This window comes from Pinus tabuliformis, chromosome X, assembly GCF_031772625.1.
Source record: "Pinus tabuliformis cultivar Carrire ecotype Pingquan chromosome X, CPIR1, whole genome shotgun sequence".
Lineage (NCBI taxonomy): Eukaryota > Viridiplantae > Streptophyta > Pinopsida > Pinales > Pinaceae > Pinus > Pinus tabuliformis.
In genome coordinates this window covers 116,422,150-116,444,277 of record NC_142308.1, presented here as the reverse complement: position 1 = coordinate 116,444,277, position 22,128 = coordinate 116,422,150, and the positions used below count along the sequence as shown (strand labels likewise).

Genomic DNA, 22,128 nt, shown 5'->3' with positions numbered 1-22,128 from the left:
AGTCTTGTTTGACCCCACTTGTTCAACAATAGGCTAGTCAGCGTATGAATCAATGGTGTCGTCTGGGTACAGTGTCTGCATGCCAGTTTGACTTGCGGTCCTTTCTTCCCTTGCTGCTGTAATTAAATTCTCAGTGACTTCAACTAGTTTGCTATGTGTAGCTCTAATGAGATTTTCCTTAAGCGTAGATTCAAGGACAAAATATATCTCATCTTTGTAGAAGATGATTTCGTCTTCCACCTTATACCTGTCATCATGAATGAGTCCATCCAATATTTCGCAAGCAAATTTATTCTTGGAGTACTCTACTAAGAGATGGGCTCTCCAATCTCTCAAGAATGTGTCATGTTTTGCATGTCTGACCTCATTGGATTGTAGGTTGTGATGTGTAGTTCTACAAGCTAACATGCAAGTGACTTCTTGTTTGGGTATAACCTCCATTTGCTGGGCTGTGACAATGTGGGGACCACCATTGGTCATGCCTCTTAGAACTACCTTGCTGCCCTTTGGGTCTCAAAATTCCATTTCCATCATTTGGTAGTTCATCACAATTCTCCCTAGTGAGTACAACCACTAAACTCCCAGCACCATGTTAGTATCTGCTAATTCTATCACATAAAAATCATTGGTGAACGTATGCTTACCAAGAATAACGCTCAATTTTGGAACTACCTAGGTGCATGTCATATGATATCCATCAACTGCCCTCACTTTGAAGCCCTCAAATTCTTGGACGAGGATGCCTCTCCTTACCACTATGGCTGCATCGATAAAGTTGTATGTTGCTCCACCATCTATCAATGCTATGACACATTGCCCTTGTATAATGCCCTTGATTTTGAATGTGTGATATTTAGGAACTCCTAAGAGAGTGGTGATAGTACCTCCTTCAATTCTTGGAAGTGGCTTCCTCACTGCTTTTGGGGGTGGTGCTTCTTCATAGATGCTAAGCTCCTTGCTTGGTGGTTGCGTTGTATCACTCTCACTGTCGCTATTGGGCAGTACTTCAATGTAGTGAATCTTACCTTTTCCCAAACATCGATGACTTGGTTCCCATGGCTCTTTGTAAGTGAAACAAAGCTTCTTCTAAGTTCATTTCGTATCTCTTCATCTAGCCGATATTTCTTAGTTTCGTTGTCTAGAGATATCTTCTTACCCTTGTCCTTAGGAATGACTGGTGGTGTGGGTGTGGCCTTCACTTTTGGTGCTGCACCTCCCATATCTCGAGTCTACTTGGTGACTTCCTGAAGGGTTGCAGGATTGAATGCCTTGACCCAGCCTTGTAGGGGTTTGACTAATGCTTCTGTGAATATCATGACTAATTGTTCTTCAGATATGTCTGTCACCATGATTGCGATTCGCTGGATTGGTTCATTGGGATATGGCACCCTCATATCCACATCCTTGACTGAGGGCCATAAAACTTTGCCTTGGAGGTTGATGCATGTAAAGACTGAGCTGATGTAAAGGACTGTAAAGGACCATTTTTGATTCTATAACGATTTACTGAATTGTAAATATTGTAAAATGTTTCTGTAGAGCTATCTATCCTAAACAGAGTATGAGACTTTAAGAAAATTTTCTATTCTAAATTTATGCAAAAACTTCATATGACTAATCGCTGGCTTGGATGATAAGTACTTACTTGGTCTGCTGTGGATGTCTGTTGCAGATGAAAAATGTTCAGGACTCCTCCAGTTTGCTTCTGTTTACCAAACGACCGAAACCACCCAGCCAAACTGAGCAGAACCTCGCTACTCAGTCCAGTAAACTCCTCAGTTGGAGCACACTATTCAGCGTGCCCAGAAACCTCAGAACAAGCAAGGCCCAGTTGTTCCTGATGATTAACCAACTGTGTATAAGCTTTTCTCCCGTTTTTTTCTCCCCCCTTGCCTCCCACTGTCCCTTCCTTCTTATAAGTTTCTATTTGCCGACATCCCCCATCACCGTGTCAAAATTATGATACGTGTCGATTTTTATAAACAAAAATCTGATTTGATTTTATTTGCATATCTTAATTTGAAATAAAGTTTATTTATTTATTTTAATAATTTAATTTTAATTTATTTAATTTATAATTTAATTAATTTTATTTAATTTCTTAAATATTAATTTATTATAAGTGGGTCATTACAATGCAACTAAAAGAAAGGTAAAAGCATAAGATGGCCACAACAAAAGAAAAAGAAAAGTTTAAAATGCAAAAGATGGTTGGGACATTGATTAGCATGTGGGAAAAATCCTAGCATGAGCTCTATCCTCCTCGTTAGACATCACTCGGTTCTTGAGCACTAGATGCTCCATCGTATAATAAAGGAACCCTTGCATGTCCCAACCCTGTTGAGCGAGACGCTGATTCATCCTTAAATGGTGAAAATTGATACATCATTGAAAGCAATCTTGGAAACCTAAGCTATGTTCCTTATCAAAACATGATCAAAAAGAAGTAAAAGGCACACCAGATGGGTTGAAAAAGCAGGTCGAGGAAAGGGGCAGCTCATGCCACCATGATTGCTCCCTCCATACATTTATACACTCAAGATGGTGGACCTCCATTAGCTGGTTCCATGGCCATGGGATCAATCCATGAAGCCTTTCCCATCCATTGTCACTACTATTATAAACACTTATGAATTGAAGGGTTGACCTTGGACATGTCACCTCCCCTTAGGGGTTGGAAACACCCAATAGGGTTGATCATCTAGCCACCCCTAACAAGGTAAGCAACACTTTATGGGACTTGGACTAGTTAGATAGTTGAAGGTGATCTCAGTTTGAAGTCTTACTATGTCCTTAATAATTAAGTATGGTCCACTATGATGCATCTATGGTCATTATCTCTAATGAATGGTGACTTTCACTTGAATTTGAGATGATTTTTCTAGGTGGTCCTTCACAGAGCAACAAAAGCCTTGAGGGCACACACTCCATGCCTTTACCACATGATGCCCAAGTTGTACTACACGTCTAGAGACCAATGACGACCTTGCAAATGTAGCATTGCCCCTCCACAGCAGAGCGTTAGGCACTTTGATGATTCCAATAGTTGATTGACACCTTAGAGCACCCATAGATACTGAAACGTTGAGCTCACTTTGCTTAGTATTGGAGATTCTTGATGATGTAACTAGTGGACCCAACATGGCCCTAGGTTGGCCTTTACATTGTTTGATGGCATGGCTTGATTCAAAGTCAGATGAAGATGGTCATCCCAAGGATTACTAAGGAGGGCTTGTAACACCTCATAGAGCCCCATGCTTGAGAGAGATTGCACCATGTTGTCTTGATGGTCCCCTTGGAGACGACGCAGAGCGCCCATAGCTGGCTTTTGACATATGGAGACATTTGAGGCTTGACTTTAGGGCTTCCCCTCAATCACTTGGTTGACTATGATGATTGGAGATGCATCTTGTCAATTCCATGCATTTTTGGAGCTTTATTTGCCCGAAAAGGGCATGACATCATGCTAGAGAGAGTTTCGACCCACATGTGTGGGCTTTTAGTTGCTTATTGTGTTGTATCGAGCTATTGGGTTGGCTTGTAACCCATTTTCTTCATGTACACTTAAAATTGAACTTGTGATAGGGCTTCTAGGCTAATAATTAAGAGTGATTGACCTCATATAAGTAGAAGATCAATCTTGTCTTATTTTTCGTTATCACTCATGGATTTTGGTCTCCTTTAGAGAGCTCAATTTAGCCTTGTGTAACTTGCTACTTGTGGAGATGTGATATTTTTGGAGCTATTGCTATTGGAGATTGATTTTTGTCTTGGAGATGTCTTTTTCTGATTGAAAGAAGGCTATTTCATGGAAGAATTATAAGTTTGATTGTAGGCTTCTATTGATTTTCATGTGATTAATTAATGCTAGGGTTTTTCTTGTTCCATGTCTAAATGCATATTATTTATAGAAAATCTTGGTTGATTGTTGCATGTTAAATTTCCTTGAAATCCATAGGAGATCTCCTAGAGAGTTTCCACTATTTAATTTTTCCCCTCACAAAGAAAAGATAACTAGGGTTTATTAAGTGAAAACTAGGGTTTCCCCCTTACTCCAAGCATTAATTCACTTTCTCTTAATTTAGCCATAAAGACTCCATCACCCAAGTAGGAATAGGCACTGGGAATCATTTTGTAGATAAAAAAATTCAAAAACTTAAGAATTTTCTCCTTTCCTTATTTTCTAAGTCATTCAAGGCAAGCCACTAGGGTTATTTTGTAGGGTCGAATTCAATTAGGGCTTTCTTGGATAAACGTTGGAGCTAGGGCTTTGTTGATCATTTTCACTCAAAATCTAGCATTTTACATGATTAAATTTTCCCTAGAAGGGTTGATGTCATCCTCCCTAAGTAATTTGTGCCCTAGAAAAACCCTAACCCTAGCTAGGGCTTCAACTTAGGGCTTAATTTGAGGGTTTGCCTTCTCCTTTGTTAATTACATCATTTGCAAACCCTTTCCTTGGTGTTTGTATGCCTAGATTTTCCTTTATTGATTTATATCTTTAAACCCTATGTCACATGTGCCTCTTTTAGGGCTTGGTATATGATACATTGCTTCTATACAAAAAGAATTGTGTCTTTCTCCATTGAAGAGTATCCTTACCTTGTCCACATTTACATCACCTTGAGCCACATAACTTAGAATATCCTTTAGGTGATCACTGGGAAGCCTCTCGTGTGGTGCAATTCCACCAAAGAGGAGGAGAAACATTGCTGAGGTGACAACGCCAATCTCCCTTATTGTTGCAACAAGGTTTGGCCTTTTCCTTGTGAGGCTTCTCACAAGGCCTGCTAGATTTTGAGGCAATATGCGCCTTAGACCATGTTGCCGCAAAATCTAGCAAGCCTTGGAGAGGGCTACCCTACAAGGCTATCACTAGACCAAGTGACAATAATAAGGTAGTAGCCCACTGTCACCACAACTACTATCCCCTGTTCTTTATGGACTTTCACCAATAAGAGTCCTAGTATAAGGTCACCTACAATGGATATTCTAGGTTTTCAAGGTATAAGGTGACTATGAGGCTTCTAAGGGAAAGACACAACTTAGGTACAAGGCTCTAATAATGAAGAAGCAACAATGCACTTTCCTTAGAGTGGCCAAGTTGAGGCAATGCAAGAATTAGGGTTTAATTGCTAGGTTGAGTTGGGATGACCTAAGGTTAGGGAGCCAAGAAAAGGTTTCCATTAGTGAGTGTTAGCAAGGGAAAGTCACATGAAACCATCAATGAGCCCTCAAGTTGAAGCTATAACCAAACTAGTGTTTATCTTAGGGAACACAACTAGGGTTGGAGAATTTATGGATGAACATAGAAGGAATGGCCACCAAAAGGGAATGCTTTTGAGGCAACCACTCAACCCTAGATGTTGAGACCTTCCAAGACCAAAACTTGCTCTTCCTAGCCAATTCTCACTATGCCCTAGCTAGGCTACTTGGCCTTAAGAGGGCCGAATTATAGAAGAGAGAATTTGGTTTTATGGATAAGAATTGACTTGATCATTGACATTGGATAGCCAATGCCTAGTCCTAGGGTTGGAGTCTATGGATTCTTAAGGTTGGCTAGAACTTACAAAGGAGTAAGGATATTTTGATGCCCTAGCATCAAAACCATAACTATTACCTTTGTGAGGGTTCAAAATTTACTTGGGAGAGCTAATATAATATCACCAAGGGGATTGTCATTCACATATCATACAATGAGTAATGCGTGCAATAATATGACCTATTTTTAATACATTTAATATTCAACAAAATTAGGGCACAATATTTAACCTAGATCATCAATTTATTCCATACATGATCTAATATTCACCCTATGAGTGACATCAGTTAAAGATTTATTAAACTAAGGTATTACAGACTCATGTGCTGGTGTGTGGTCTGTGTTATTGAAGCAACGGATCGATCAGATTGCCAACATAGACAATAAAATGGAAGGACAACAGAGAAATACAGTAAGCAAACATAAAGACACAAGCAATTTTAATGAGTTCACCCTATTCTCCAGGCTACATCTCCGGTCCAGCTTTCAGTGGTGGCCTTGTTTTATTGTGTCTTTAAGTAGAGAAATTACAATACAGGGACTCAATGTGAGTTCTCCTGAAGCAGGTTTTTGCCTGGCAGGGTGGTTCTTGGATTCCCCAAGCCACTTGAGTACACATACTTCTTCCTACCAGCTCTGTGACCTTCTGGTCTACGGTGGAAAGAGCCAAATGTGATGCTCAGTCCGGACAGATGCCTCTATGGGATGGCTTGAATCTTCAAGCTCTCTGGTGCTCGATGCTGTCGCTGGTCAGCTCGGCCCTCTGTCCCTTCTGCTTTGCTTTACTATTCTCTGTGTTCCGTCCTCCTCTCGGGATTCTGGTTCCTTTCTCTGTCTCTCGGGGTTCTCTGTCCCTCTCGACAACTCAACTAACTGTCTTCTTCCTCTGTTCATGGCTTTTAGCCATTCATCCAATGCCTGTTCGGTTCTTCTTCTGCCTCTGTCGATTCACCTTCTGCAGCTGCGCTTGGAGTTCCCTGTTCGGCGTCATCATGAACGCTCAGGGAGTGGCCACTTGTCCTCCTCTAAACGGCGCCAACCTGCTTCGTCGGTTCGTTTCTTCAGTTACATCGTGGATGCGTTCTTCCTCCACCGTGGCGGTCAAACGGATTCCAAATCCTTCTAAAACGCGGCTTAATTCCCTATCGATTCCGCTTCCTCCATCGGGCGCGATCTCAGTCGTCTGATCTGAGTCCCCCATATCCGACGCCATACGCACGTTTCGTGCGGTTGACTTGCTCAACCGATAGCACGCGATCAACGACGGTTTTCTCTCACCTCTGCCTGCCACGCGTCGATCGATGTATGGAATCGCTCCGCTCTCGTCCAAAACCTCTTACCGTTTAAGGGCGCCCCGATCAAAACTGCCAGTTTCCAAAGCGCGGGTCCCGCCTTGTACTTTCAATGCTTTTTCCTTTTTCGCTCACGGTTCTTCGGTTCCCCACGCGACCGAGTGCTCGGGCTTTTCCTTCACGGCCCTGCGCTAATCGCGCATCAAATTCCACCTCCTTTTCCTGATCCAGGGTTCCCAAGGGCTACTTTGACCTCCTGCGCAGTCTCCATGGGCCTCGGTTAGTGCGCTTTGACCAAGGTCCTCGTCGTTCCACGGTGGTTGCCATTGCCACTGGTTCAGGGTGTCTTTGATCGCTGTTTTGGATTTCCTTAGAGATTTGTTCGACCTAATACAGTCATGGTTCTTTGATAGTCTTCTATGGATCCAATTCGGATCAATACATTAGACATGAGATATAAAATTTTCAATAAAAAGGCACTTACAAGATAATATGCATGTACAATCCAATCATTGATCCAAGGCAACTTCGCCAAAGACTTGAAGAAAGCTCTGAAACACAATATGCTTCATAGATCACATCTTTCCAATAGGTACAAGAGGCCAAAATTCTCATAAGAGGGGCTGAATTCACAAGTGATGATGATGAAAATGAAATAATCCTCTCCTCTATTTATATGAGGAGGATGAATTCTAATTTTGCCTAAAATTCCCTAAATGACAAGTAAAATCACAATTATGCATTGGGTTACAAGCCAACCCACTAGCTTTCAACATAAATGCTAGAAAGAACCCACACGTGTGAGCAAAATGGGCTGACATATTCATAAAACTGCCGGCTGATGATAAAGTCTGAATAGCACGAACACTCGAACATGATGGATCCCTTTTGCGAAATAAGGGGTGTAGTGCTATGGGGTCGTTGACACAGAGTAGTCAACATAATGGTTTCAGGTCATATTCATCTAGAAGGAAGGACATCCTTGCCTTCCAGATGACATAGTTGGAAGCACAATCCAATATGTCCTGATCTCGAAGTCCAGCAGTGGCCATCTCAAACAATTTCGAAAATATCCTCTTCCCTTTTGCTCAGCTGCTGCTCAACTATTCGCACTCCCTTTTGGAGTGAGAAACTCTGCACACAACGATTGCTGATCTGCAAGGGAAATTGAACTTCTTGAGACTAAAAGTTCCCTGAGGAAAATTTCCCTTAGTGTGTGCTTTTCTCTTCCACCCTACTCTAGCTTTGCTCTAGCAAACTGCTGCAAAACTACCGCGTCCAGCTAGAGATATGCTCTGCGAAAAATACTGGCTGCTCCCTCTGCCTCTAGAATCCCTCGATCTAGAGAGATCGATTTTCTCCGTCCCTCTCTCAGAAAAATCGATTCTCCTCAAGAAATTCGACCTCTTGGCCAAGGTGATTGTGCTGCCTCTGGGGTTTCGATTTGATGCCCTTCAATGAACAACGAAACTTCCTCTTCCTTCACCATTGAGCTCTCCGGTTGATCATCTGCGCTTTGATACCATGTGAAAATTTGGAAACCCGAATCCTATTGCAGTAATTGGAAATAATTCTCCTAATTGCTAAAGTAATTTTAACAATTTATTTACTGATTGCTACAACAAATATTGAATCAATCACACTGTAACCTACACAAATAAACTGCAGAAGAAATAAACGCTGGAGGAAATACTAGCACACACACATAAAATGACAGTTATTTTTGAACCAATGTCCTTGGAAAAACCCAACTTGGGAAAACCGGTGCAACAACTAAGGGTTTTATTATTTAGCAGCAATGAAATAATCTAAGTACAACTGGATGCTGAAATTGGCAATCCTACAGAGGAAAACTAGCAAGAAAAATCTAGTGAGGAATTTCCTCACTCCACAGGCAAATACAGGCTCTAATCTCAACTCAAATTGAGCTGTTGAAACTGGCTTTGCGCAGTCACTTCTGCACTCAGCTCAGAACAATTTCTCCTCAAGCTGTCTGGTCTGCTGCTGTCTGGGAAAATGTCTTTCTTGGCCTCTGGAACCTCTACCCAGCTTCTGGCATTGAAACTCTGCTTCTCCCCAACAATTTTGAAATTGCCTCTAGAGGCTACTGCGCTGCTCTGCGTGAGCCTCACTGTGGCTACTCTGCCTCTCTTAAAATACACTCATCGAAACTGGAATCCTTCCTCCAGCTTCATTGTCTCTGCCCCTCTCTCACTGCTTCAATTTCTCTGGCTCTCTCTTCGGCAACTGAATGCTGCTACTTAGGAAATTGATCTGCTCATGAAATCGAATTGCCCAAGAGATTTCTCCAAGCCTCATCGACATCTTCTTATAATCCTCTGTTGAGACTTCAACGACCAAGATTAGATCTTAATCGATGGCTAGGATTAACATCGATTAATTGAAGTCGATCCGTGTGAGTTTCTAGAACATTCACACCTTAACTTAATTAATTCTGATTAATTAGTCATATTCCCTAAGTTTAGACTTAGGAAATATTTCAAAACTGACTAATAATCTAAGTAAGTCATTTCTAGGCTGAATTTCCAGAAACGATTTCTGGGTTTTGGAGATCTCATGCATTCTAGCCTCTCCACAAAATTTAAAGGCTAGAACACGTTCGATGCTACAAAACTAATAATATTTTTCCTATAACTATTGCAAATATTGTCATTATTGCAAAGAACTGAATTCTTGATACTGTTAGAAAGAGAGATTAGAGGGAGGAACTAAGGAATTGCATGGGAACCACAAGTTTCTCAAGGCTGAGGGAAACCTAATCCTTGGCCAGACCTTCTTAGTGCATTATTATTATAAGATTATCGTTATAGTATCTAGATGCCTCATGATGATCATCTCATGAGATACATTTATTTTTGCTTTAATGTGATTTTGTATTATCTTGTCAGAAATTATGACTGAGGACAGATATCATATTTCAGTATCTACTATCAATGATTGATTTACCACTTGACATCTTATAAATTTTATATTATTTCTGATATTTTCCATGATATTGACGATAATTTAAATTTTGGACCCCTGACGATAAATTCCCTGTAAAGATAATTGTAACATTGCAAAAAACTAGCCCCTTGATGCTTAGGACTTCACATCATCTGGTGGTTCTTGATTTTGTTGTAACACTCTGCATAACACTCTGCATTGGAGAAAGCCTAGACCATGGTATGTGGTAAAGAAAAAAGATTGTGGAGGAACACCTTCATTGAAATAGTGTCATATGGAACTAGAAAGTGGTTACTATGGTCAAAGAAGGTCCACTGGGGGCATACACCTGGTCACAAAAGGAGGCAATGAATGACCTTAATGGAGGAGTGCTTAAGTGAAAAGAAGGCCAAAATCACTTGGAAGGATACATTTTGATGTTGTACTTGATGATGACAAGGTCAGCCCTAGTAGGAAGGATTTCAAATAAAAGAAAAATTCAATTAACAAAAATAATTTTAAGTTAATTGTCCATAACCCACAGTTCCTAGATTTGTCCATAATCCACAATTCTGAAATTTCCGGATTTAATTTTGCAAAGATTCATACCTAGCTGCAGGTTCTAGTTTATTTCTAAGTGTAGGTCTGCTTACCATGTACTGAATATTTCAACATGAATGCTATGGATGCTACCCATGTTCATATAGTTTTTTGATTTATAATAGTGCAAACCAAAGTCTTCTTTTGAACACACTAAATCTAGATAATGAAAGTGTATTTTTGCCTGGTTTTTGCAGATGTACCATCTTCTCAAGATTAAAGTAATGTCTCCAGCATTTGTCAACAAGTTAAGGAGTGTTTTCCTGTCCAACATACTAGAAATTGCTGAGAGGCCAGTGGGTATGCTTCAAGTTGGCATTATTCTCACCTGATTTCTGATCTGCATAATATTTAAATAATTTAATGTAGGTAGCTTCAAAATAGTCATTCATGTTGTGTTTTATTAAATTTTTGCTGTTACTATGTTGTCTCTGAGATATACAGTGCATGCGTGTTCATTCTTTACTGTCATGTATCCATGGAGCTACTTTTGGCTGGCAATAACATTTGATTATAAGCTAAACATGGGGGGGAGATTTCACACATTTGCGGTTAAGCTCATTTGCATGCATTTTTCTGTCACATCGCTGTTAACTGAGGTGTAAATACTGTTATGATGGTAAAGCAGATGAATTCAGTTCATGGGATTTAGTAACAGAGGCAGACTTGCTAAGAGGCAAACAAAATCAGTCATGCAGCTGTATAAACCAGGAAAGCTATGTTGTTGTCAATCAAGAAGATATTGTGGAGGGAATTGCATTCTATATGGCTAGATATCTTTTAACTTTGAACGACATGAAGGTATGCCTTTTTCTTTCTTTAATAACTTAGTGAAGATTGGTTTTTCCTGCTTTAGTGTTGAATATATTTAGTGGACAGTATACTTTATGTTCCATTGTAAATGCTATTTTTGGACAAGGTCTGTTTTTCCTTTTCAACTTGTGCCATTGAAGATCCATTTAGATATTAACAATCTGCTGATGACTTGGATAACAATTCATTGATGCTACTTCTATAGTATTTTTTTCCTTGGAAATAACTCCCAGGAAACTCCCATGCACTTCCCCTCATTGTGAGGATGGTACCCGGTGTAAAACAGGCAGTGTCTGCTCCTGTCGGAATCAAACTGGGGACCTGCATAGTGTTCTAAATTACTGGAAAAAGCATGGCAACAGTAGCACTGACTGATTGAGATAACCCTCAGGGCTACCTCTATAGTAGTTTTACTGTGCACTTGTATTTTAATTCTGAATGGTTGTTGAGTGGCAGGAACCCCGTTGCATCATCCTCTCATATTTATAATATAATGACTAACAATAATAAGTTAAGCTGAATTGTTATAAAGTTATTAGAAGTATTTAGCAACTACCATTTGACCTGTGATAGAACCGTATTAGCCTCATGCATTATACAAAAACCACAGTGTACCCTGTATATCATCATGCAGCCTTGCCAGACTATACTAGTCCATTATAATTTACTTTTTTCACCAACTTTCCCAACTTTCCTCAAGCATATCTAGATAGAAAAATCAAATTTAATAAAATTTGATCATAAATAGATAACAGCTTTCATGCTTCATTGATTAAAATTAATTGACTGGATAGGAGTAACTGTTAGTTTCCCTGCAAACTTACACCCAACACCTAATTCCTAGCAGATTACAGATCTACTGATTGATTGCACAGCTAGGTTCCTAACAAAATTCAGGATAAGCAAAATATACCAATCTCAATCACAAAAAGATGACAACAGATTTTACACAATCAAAGTTTTTCATTAAAATTCGGAACTTACTTGGGCTCCCATTTGGGAAAATGGCCCTGTTACCCACCAATATGGGTAACTCCAGTGGAGAAAACTTTTCTCCTATATTGGACAGTCAGTCGGACAGCCAGCCAGCCAACAGCCCGTAATATTCACTTCTTGATGTTGATATGCCATGTGCCTCCTCATCTACATCAGCCACGTAACTCTCACCATTCGATATTTCCACTTGGATGAAGGTGGGCTGCTATTCAAAATGGGACTTCGATCATTTTGCAATCGAGTTCTTATACTTGTTTGTTTTGAGCATTTAGTATGGATGAAGGGGTGATTTGGAAGATCAACCGATCTTGATTGTAAATCTGTTCTCTCACCTTACCAGGAGGGTCAATCTTTAGCCATTTTCTAGTGGGACCTCCCTTGAGGCCTTAGGGTTATAGGAGGGGCACTACGTGGCAAACCTGGATTGAGATAGCATGTTCATTCTCCCCTACAACATACTTGCCACTTTCCATTTCACATTATGAGCCCTTTATACCACCTCCATTCTTCGGATCTAACTTGTCATTGGTTCATTGGGATTTGACACCCTCTCGTCCACACTCCTTGAGTAGGGTTGGGAAACAAGCCTTGAGGTTGATGTAGCTAAAAAAATGAAAAAGCATAATATGGCCACAATGAAAGAAAAAGAAGAAAACCAAAATGCAAAGGATGGTTGGGACATAAGATAGCGCGTGTGCAAAACCCTACCATGATCTCTACTCTCCTTATTAGCCATCACTCAGTTCCCGAACACATGATGCTCCATTACATCAAAAGGAACCCTTGCATGTCCCAATCTTGATGAGCGATGAATTGTCTTGTCCTAAAGGGTAATATTAACTGCTACATCATAAGGAGCAAGCTCTAACCCTTGAGCTATGCACTGTAATACAAAACATTATCAAGAAAAAGTAAAAGACACACTAGAGGGGTGGAAAAAGCAGGTCGAGCAACGTAATTCATGCCTCCCCGATTGCTCCCTCCATTTACATATCTATACACTCAGGATGTGGACTCCCTATCTGTTGGTCCCCTTGACCATGGCACTTGGCCATGGAGCCTTTTCCCATCCATTGCTACTCATTGACACTAATAGATATTGATTGAGGAGTTGACCTTGGAAGTGCCACCTCCTCTTGGGGGTTGGAAGCACCTATTAGGGTTGACTGTTAGCCACCTCTATCAAGGTAGGGAACACCTTTTGGGACTTTGTTTAGTTAGATATCAAAAGATGATCCAAGTTTGAAGTATTAATATGCCCTTAACATACAAGTTTGGTCCACTTAGATGCTTATATGATCTTAGTCTTTAATGAATGGTTACTTTCACTGGAGTTTAAGTTGGTTTGTCAGGTGGTCCATAATAGCCCAGGCCTTGAGGGCACTCACTCCACAAGTACCTAGGCCTTTCAGAGAGGTTGATGACTTAGTAGATACAACGCTGTCCATTTGCATCAGAGCATTGGGCCTTGTGATGTCTTGAGCAAATGATATATGTCCCAAAGCACTTCGAGAACTCAGGACATTTATCTTCGTTGACCCAACATAGAAATTTTTTTATGATTGCACCACTAGACTCAGTATGCCCCCAGTTTGGCCTTGACATTGCCTAATGGGCAGACCATGATTCAAAGCCCAAATGAGGACGGTCTTCCATGAAATGACTAGGGAGGTCTTGTTGCACTTGATGGAGCCCTAGCGCTGGAGAGAGGAGGTCCTGCATTGACCATTGGAGACCCATGGAGATGACATGGTGACACCCTAGCTGGATTTGGGTCCCTTGAGGATGATTTGAGGGATGCTCCTTAAATGATGGATGATTTTGGCACAGACATTTTAACCATTCATCTAACCATGACGTGAAATTTGTAGCCCAAAAAGGGCATGATGTCAGCATTGTTGAGGCTTACGACTCACACGTGTGTGCATTTATGGCATGTTTTAGCATTGGGTTGGTTTGCAACCCAAGGTTTACTTCTTGTCAAACTTGTTTTTGGGGGATTTTTAGGTTAATATTAGTTGAAACTTGAGGTAGACCTTTATGGCATGTTTTAGCATTGAGCTAGTGGGTTGGCTTGCAACCCAAGGTTTACTTCTTGTCAAACTTGTTTTAGGGGGATTTTTAGGCTAATATTAGTTGAGGTAGACCTCATATAAGTAGAGGTCACCTCATAGTTGATTCTCATCATCACTAGTGGACTATTTTGGCCTCGTTAGAGGATTTCGGCCCAACTGTTGTAGCTCGTGTTCTTGTGGAGATGGGATCTTTGTGGATAACTTTTCTTTTGGAGACTAGCTCTTATTGTGGAGACATCAATTTGGGATAATGAAGGACTTGTTCATGCATATCTTGTGAGTATCTTTATTGTTGGTTATCTTTTTGATAGTTATTGCATGGAATAATTGTTGCTAGGGTTTTAATGTGTTAGAAAATCAGAAAGGTAGAAAGATTCTCTTATGTTGATAATTACTTGTGATTCTTGTAGTCTTATTAACTTTCTTTATGTTCTTTTCATCAAGCGATCATCAAATCGAAACATGAAGATCAATGACACTAGGTGTAGGCACTCAACCAGGACTAAAACCCCTCTATAGGGGAAGACCCAGTAAAAATTTTCCACTAATAGATTCAAATCAAGGCGAGACAAACAAAGACCTTAGACCTAATCAAAAGACCTTCCTCCTCCATCAAGTCAGCGTTCCAAGATGATTTTGCAAACTTCAATAGTCTCCTCTTGCCTCCCAGCTTCAACCCAACAACAAAATTTTCAGCCCCCAGCTTCCAGAATTTTGACCCTACTGCAGATTTGAAATTTTAGCCTCCCCAACAGCCTAGAAACTTCGCACGTGTGGTAGTAGAGAGAGAAAATTCGACTACTTTTGTTTGACGAAGATTTCCTTCTCCTTCTAGGTTTTCCTTCTTCTTAGGGATTTCGCTCTCTTTTCTTCCTCCAGCTACTGCAGATCGAACTTGCTTATGAGTGTGCTCCAAATGAGGTCGAGTTGCTTCCTTTATATAGTGGTTTCTGCCTCTTAATTAGGCCGACTTGTCCAGGTTGAGGCCAACTTGGTGGAGGAGGCCTAAATGACCTAATTTACATCAAAAGAAATTCATTTCTTGATTGATAAAATCCCAAGAAGGGTCTTTTACATAATGCCAAGGACAAGGACTCTTGACACAAATCCTAGAAGCTTACAATGGAGGCTTTGACCTAAAAATTATTGACCCAAGCATGAAACCCATGCTTTAATAAAACAATTTCTTTTATAATAATTTTTTTCTTTCTTTCTTTTGATAAGTACATTACATCATGACTCAATTACACTTATGAAGAATGATACTAGTTACATTTTTCAACCCTCCCTGTTAACTAGGGAGGTATTCATAATTAATTAGGCCGACTTGTCCAGGTTGAGGCCAATTTGGTGGAGGAGGCCTAAATGACCTAATTTACATTAAAAGAAATTCATTTCTTGATTGATAAAATCCCAAGAAGGGTCTTTTACATAATGCCAAGGACAAGGACTCTTGACACAAATCCTAGAAGCTTACAATGGAGGCTTTGACCTAAAAATTATTGACCCAAGCATGAAACCCATGCTTTTGCTTTAATAAAACAATTCCTTTTATAATAATTTTTTTCTTTCTTTCTTTTGATAAGTACATTACATCATGACTCAATTACACTTATGAAGAATGATACTAGTTACATTTTTCAACCCTCCCTGTTAACTAGGGAGGTATTCATAATTACATATATATAGGGGTACATGGGAGATCTCCAAATGATATGCTCTATGAAGAATCACAATACACACAATGCTATAAATTAGATACCTGACCAAGGTACTCTAATCGGGTGGGACTAAGGTGTACTCAAGCTTTAGCCACTCTTGGTACTGTTACCGCTCAAACTAGTAGGGGGTCCTAGAGGGGCACTTGCTAGGTCAAGAGCAATAATGAAACTAAAGCCCACTATCACCACAGCTAAAGCTTCCTACTCTTTACAAACTTTCACCGATGGGAGGAGACCTGGTATATAGAGAATCACTTATAAAGGATAGATCAACTAAGATGGGTGTGAATTGATCTCGGGGACCCTTTCCTAGGGAGGCTCAAGAATGGGACTTGCTTGCTTCTTAAGCAAGGTACAAAGCTTTCTAGGAGAAGGGGATGAGGATTTAAGGGCTAGGTTTAAGGAGTGTGAATTGTAAAGGAGCTTCCAAAACCCTAAAATCCTTGTTGAGCTTGGTTCCCAAATGGTTTTTGAAGAGTTGACTTTTCTAAGGTATGGGACCAAACAGGACCAAGTGGACCCAGTAGGTCAAGAGGAGTTTAGTAACCAATGATAGACTTGACCTAAACAAGGAGGAGAAAAGGACCAACGAATTGATTTTCAGTTAAAGGAGCAAAATGACCCCTATGAGGAACTAATCTAGGGAAACTTAGGGCAACAACCAATCTCGAGGCTAGGGCTTGTGATATCTCACAACCCCATTGTCGGAATTTCCTCACATTTGGAGGAGGCTCAAGAATGGGACTTGCTTGCTTCTTAAGCAAGGTACAAAGCTTTCTAGGAGAAGGGGATGAGGATGTAAGGGCTAGGTTTAAGGAGTGTGAATTGTAAAGGAGCTTCCAAAACCCTAAAATCCTTGTTGAGCTTGGTTTCCCAAATGGTTTTTGAAGAGTTGACTTTTCTAAGGTATGGGACCAAACAGGACCAAGTGGACCCAGTAGGTCAAGAGGAGTTTAGTAACCAATGATAGACTTGACCTAAACAAGGAGGAGAAAAGGACCAACGAATTGATTTTCAGTTAAAGGAGCAAAATGATCCCTATGAGGAACTAATCTAGGGAAACTTAGGGCAAAAACCAATCTCGAGGCTAGGGCTTGGGATATCTCACAACCCCACTGTCGGAATTTCCTCAAATTTGGAGGAGGCCTAGGAGACACACCAACGCAGTAGAGGCCAAGAGATCAATTTTTTTTATGGGTGGTTTGTCGGGAAAATGATGCCCTAGGAGCCCTAATGTGGCTAGACCTAGAATAAAGAAGGAGAGGTGAAGAAAAATGTTTCTTTGAGTGATCACCTTATGGTAGACCAGTGCCTAATCCTTTGGGGAGATTGGAGTCAAGAAGAATATGAAGATAGACTTCGTTTCTAGGTCAAGGAGGCCTTAAGATCAACTTCGCTTGTCACTAGGGCAAAGAGAGTGACCTTACAAGCTTTTATACTTTGTTTTGCAAGGTGAAGTGGCTTATCAAGATAAATTCAACCATTGAATTATCTGTAGGAGAATTCGTTCAACATACATGGCGCATACATAGAGATATGCTATATAGAAACATAATTCCACAATTTCGTAGCAAATGCATGCAACAACTAGCCCTAGTATAGCGAAAATCTCATTATTAATGCATGTGACAAAGTAAAAGAATAATAGCATTAAATTTGCACTTGCATGTAAGAGAATATATCCAGCCACCAATAGACAATGCCAATCATGAAGCTCCAAGATAAGAAAAGACAATCGATACATCAAAATTCATCCATGCTCCAAAATTTCGTCCACCAAGAAGGAATAACGAAAATCTCAAGAGGCATACAAGTCTAAACCAAGTGATGATGAGAAATGAACTCTCATCATTTGTATTTATCCATGCTCCTAAATTTCGTCCACCAAGAAGGAATGATGAAAATCTCAAGAGACATACAAGTCCAAACCAAGTGATGATGAGAAATGAACTCTCATCATTTGTATTTATACTCTCCTAATGAGTTTGATTTACCTATTAGAGCCTACATTAGCCCTTAAAATAAAAATAATATGCAAATAACTAACTTTTGGTGACAAGCCCACCAAACTAGCTCATAAACAAAATAACAAGCCTTTCAAGAGGTCGAATGATCAATAATGCATGTCATTGGGCTCTCTAAGAAGCCTGATGAAGTCCATAAGTTCCAAAATGATGAATTGGACTTCCAAAAGTAATGGGCAAGGGGTTGGCCCCTTGTTCTCCACATAATAAACTTGTGGTGCTCCCAATGGCTGTGAGGGCACACAAGTGACCTCATGGGTCTCCAAGTAAGTCGAAGATGCCTGTAGACCATCTGTAAGGGCTCAGATGATGGTGTAAGTGATGCCACATCAACATACAAGTCCTGGGTCATCTGCCAAGTGCATGGTACAACTGTGGGGCTGGCTGGGCAAAGGTGAACTGGACGCATCTTCCTCATCTAATAGGTGAATCTTGAGCAATATTTGAACATCTCTGGGGATCCATGGAGTGTTGTCTACTGCTGTGGAGGCCCATGGCTCTCAACACACACCCTACATGTGCCAATGTAGCCCTCTGGAGGGTTAGGACCCCGTATAGGGAGACCAAACCCAAGATGGAGACCACCTGCAATCCTGCATAAGATCCAATGTGTCCCCTAGCCTTCCAGTAAAACAAGTCATCAAGAAAATAGAGTAAAATTGCTTACAAACCACAAACAATAGGTGGGGATTTCATAATGGCTTGCCCTTTCATAATGGGCTTTGGCATGTGCTAATGTCTCCAAGCTCTAAATGGGGTTAACCAAGTATCCTTTTAGGTGGTTTCTACTTCTAAAGGGGATAGTATGTCGAAAGTACATCCTTCAAAATGTGGTGGTATGTGATAAAGAGATGAATGGAGTAGGGGATGAAAGGGGCAGCCCTAGGCCACATGAGTGACGACAAGAATGTTGTGTCTATCTTGTGTCTATATTTCGATTCATGGCCTTCATCTAAACTTACAACTTTTAGTCCTGGTCTAGTGCATGACCCATGAGATGGAAAAACACAAATGTCACTCCTTTGTAATCAGGGGTGATCCAAAACTCCCTCTTCATTAGGGACTTGTTAGAGCTCCCTCTTAACTAGGGACTCTTTCATTCATCAACAACTTCTTCTTCGTGGGTCCTTCAACTTCTTGATCTCCTTTCTTGCTTGATGTCATTAAGTCCTTGATCGAACTTCTTCTAGGTAGGGCACCATGCATTGATCACTTTCTTTCCTAGTTTGTCATGTCATTGCTTCCTTCATGGAAAGTGTCTTTCTTGCCATACATCAGGTTTTCTTGTCATCTAGCTACTCCTTTGTCATCTATCCATGCTTTGGAATACTCTTCTCATGGATGCTTTGTTGTACTTGCTTGTTTACATGCTTTGACCTAGTAGCCCATCATGACTTCATCCTGATATTGCTTCAACATTGCTTTTTCTTTTGCTAGATGGCTTCTTCCCACAACATCTTTGTAGAGTAGAATCAATTCTCTGCATCTTTCATATCTCCGAGGCCTTCATAAGTGTCAAGGGTCCTTCCTTCCTTTGTCAGAGTTGTCCTGCCTTCTTTCGGGAGATATCTTCAAAGTATCTTGTTAGATAGTGATTCTTGGTGATCATGGTGTTCTTCACATGCTTGATCTCTTTCTTCATTTGCTTCTTCTTAGATAGATAGGTCAACCATCTTATGCTTCTTGTGAGAGTATTTCTTCCTTGCTTGTTTCCTAGACTAGTCAACATTTCTTCTTGCTTCATAGTCAACAACCTTATGTGAACATATTCTTTTGTTGACCTTCATTGCATTGCAGTACATGCCTTCAAGCATGTCCTTGGTGAAAGAGATTCTTTCATACTTGATGATGTTATAAAACTATTCCCATAACTCAATAATATACAAATGATAACATGACTAAACTTTGATGCATACATACTTCATATTGATTCTCCTTTGATCATCTTAGCTTCATTTGGTTGTCCTAAGTGTGGCGGATGGCCCTTCTTGCTTCATCTTAGCTTGCTTGCATATCATCCTTTTCTTGAATCCCATGAATGGGATTCCCAATGAGACATCTGCTTTGGTTTATGAACCTTCATTTGAAGATTCCATCATAGGATCTTAAAGACCCTTGCCTTGCAAATGTTTCTTTTCTTTTGATGATGGAGGTCTTCTAAGATTTTTTTTCATGATCAATTTTCTTTCATAGTGGATGAGGTCCTATTCTAGGTATGCTCCTTCTATATGAATATCTTGAGCTATGTTCATCATGCTCCTATATTCTAGAAGATATTTCTAACCATGCATTTTTGTTCTCATTTATAAATGCTCTTTCTACATGAGTATCTAGAACTCTATGTACTTCATGTTTCTAGATTCTAAAAGATGTTTCTAGCCATGCAATTTTATTTTATTCCTACATGCTCCTATCCTACTCAAAACTTTGAAAGAAGACTTAAAGTAAAGAGTTTGACCTAGTCATAGTAGAGATTCGGAGGATCTTCCTTCTTTTGCTTCTTTTCTTCTTCTTTCATCTCTTGAGTCATGTGAGATTCTTCCCTCTTTCTTTTGTTGTTGTTGTCCTTCTTAAGCTTAGGTCAATTCCTTTTGTAGTGTCCATATTCTTGGCATCCAAAACATTGGATTTTGGACATGTCTTTGTTGTTTGTTCTTCGTGGACCAAATTTGCCAAATTTTCCCTTTCTCTTGGCCATGGTAGTAAATGCTTTCTCCTTTGATCCCACATCGTCCTTTTCTTTAAGTCTGATTTCCTCTGTCCTGCATAAAGACCACATTTCATTGAGTGTGATTGCTTCCTTCTTGGCATATATGCTTGATGTGAAGTTGCCCTAATCCTCAGGTAGAGCATTGAGTACTATAGTTGTCATCTTTCTGTTAGACATGACTTCCCCAAGCTCTTGAAGTTGATCTCTCATTTCAGAGATTTTCATGAAGTAGGGAGCTATTCCTTCCTTTGTTATCTTCATCTTGTACAATTCATTTCTTAGAGATATTACTTCTCCGGTTGTGGATATCGAGAATAGCTCTACTAGCTTATCATAAATTTCTTTTGATGTTTCAAATTTGGAGACATAAGGAATGAGAGAGTCTTTGATTGATTCTATTAGAATCCTTTGTGCTCTTGTCTCATCCTTATTGTACTTAGCTAAGGCTTGAGTTTGTTCCTTAGCAGGGATAGTGATATTCCCTTTGATATGTTCTAGAAGTTCATTCTCCTTGAGAAGTAGATCAGTCCTCTTCTTCCATGCAAGAAAGTTATTGGTACCTACCAATTTGTTGCTTTCCTTGCAAAAAGACATTGATGTATATTCAGAAGGGGACATATACTTGATAGATTTTTGAGATGTAATGGATTTGCTTTCTCCTTGAAGACTTGATGGCTTGTCTTCCTAGGATCTTGATGTTCTTCGAGTTGCCTTCTCCAAGTGGACTTGCTTGATGATGAGATTTGCTCGATGATTTGTAGCTTGATGTAGGTCCTGCTTCAATCTGCTCTTCTTTGTAGGTGCCTTTATGTAAAGCTCTTCTTCTTGCCATGTAGACTTCCTTGATGAATGATGGTTGGAGACCTTCTTGTCCTTGAAGTGATTGAGACTTCTAGGCTTGATGCTTCAACCTTGTAGATGTCCTTCCTTGATAAGTTTTCTTGAGATGCCCTTTCCTTGATGTGTCATCTTAGCTCTAATACCATGTTGAAGAATCTAGGTCAAATAAGTGTAGTGTGATTCTTCATTACTTGATAACAATTTGTGGAGTCGTTTCACATTTTCGTGTTAGCTTAATCTTCTTCTTCTTCTTATTAATGCATATGTGTGTGCTTCATCAAACTGCTACCAAAACATAAGAACAAGAACACAAGATGTTGGCTCTCTGCCAGGGCCAAAACCTCTCTTCTCTTGGGAGGAAAACCCTTCAGTAAGTTCTCTTATTGAAGCTTCTTTCTTGATCAATGCTAAACCCTAGACCCTTGACTAGAGGAACCTCCGAGCACAAGTCAAGTCCTTCCTTTTCTTTGCACTATGTTTCCCCGACACTTTGTCTACCTCCTTTCGGCACTTCATTCCTCGACACTTCATCCTTCTTTCGACACTTCGTTCTTCCTTCCACTGTAATT

At 40.1% G+C, this 22,128-nt stretch overlaps 1 protein-coding gene across 3 annotated transcripts in view; it reads left to right on the top strand.

Annotated features, from left to right (window-relative positions):
- The window catches only part of LOC149138703 (uncharacterized), a 153,381-nt gene that overhangs the window by 5,422 nt on the left and 125,831 nt on the right, over positions 1–22,128 (top strand). For 2 of the 3 annotated variants that reach the window (XM_089448265.1, XM_089448267.1), the window contains exons 2-3: positions 10,578–10,680; positions 11,006–11,181. In XM_089448265.1, coding sequence (XP_089304391.1) covers positions 10,578–10,680; positions 11,006–11,181 — 279 coding nt within the window. The remainder of the gene's footprint in view (positions 1–10,577; positions 10,681–11,005; positions 11,182–22,128) is intronic. The other variant, XM_089448266.1, reaches the window with a different exon arrangement.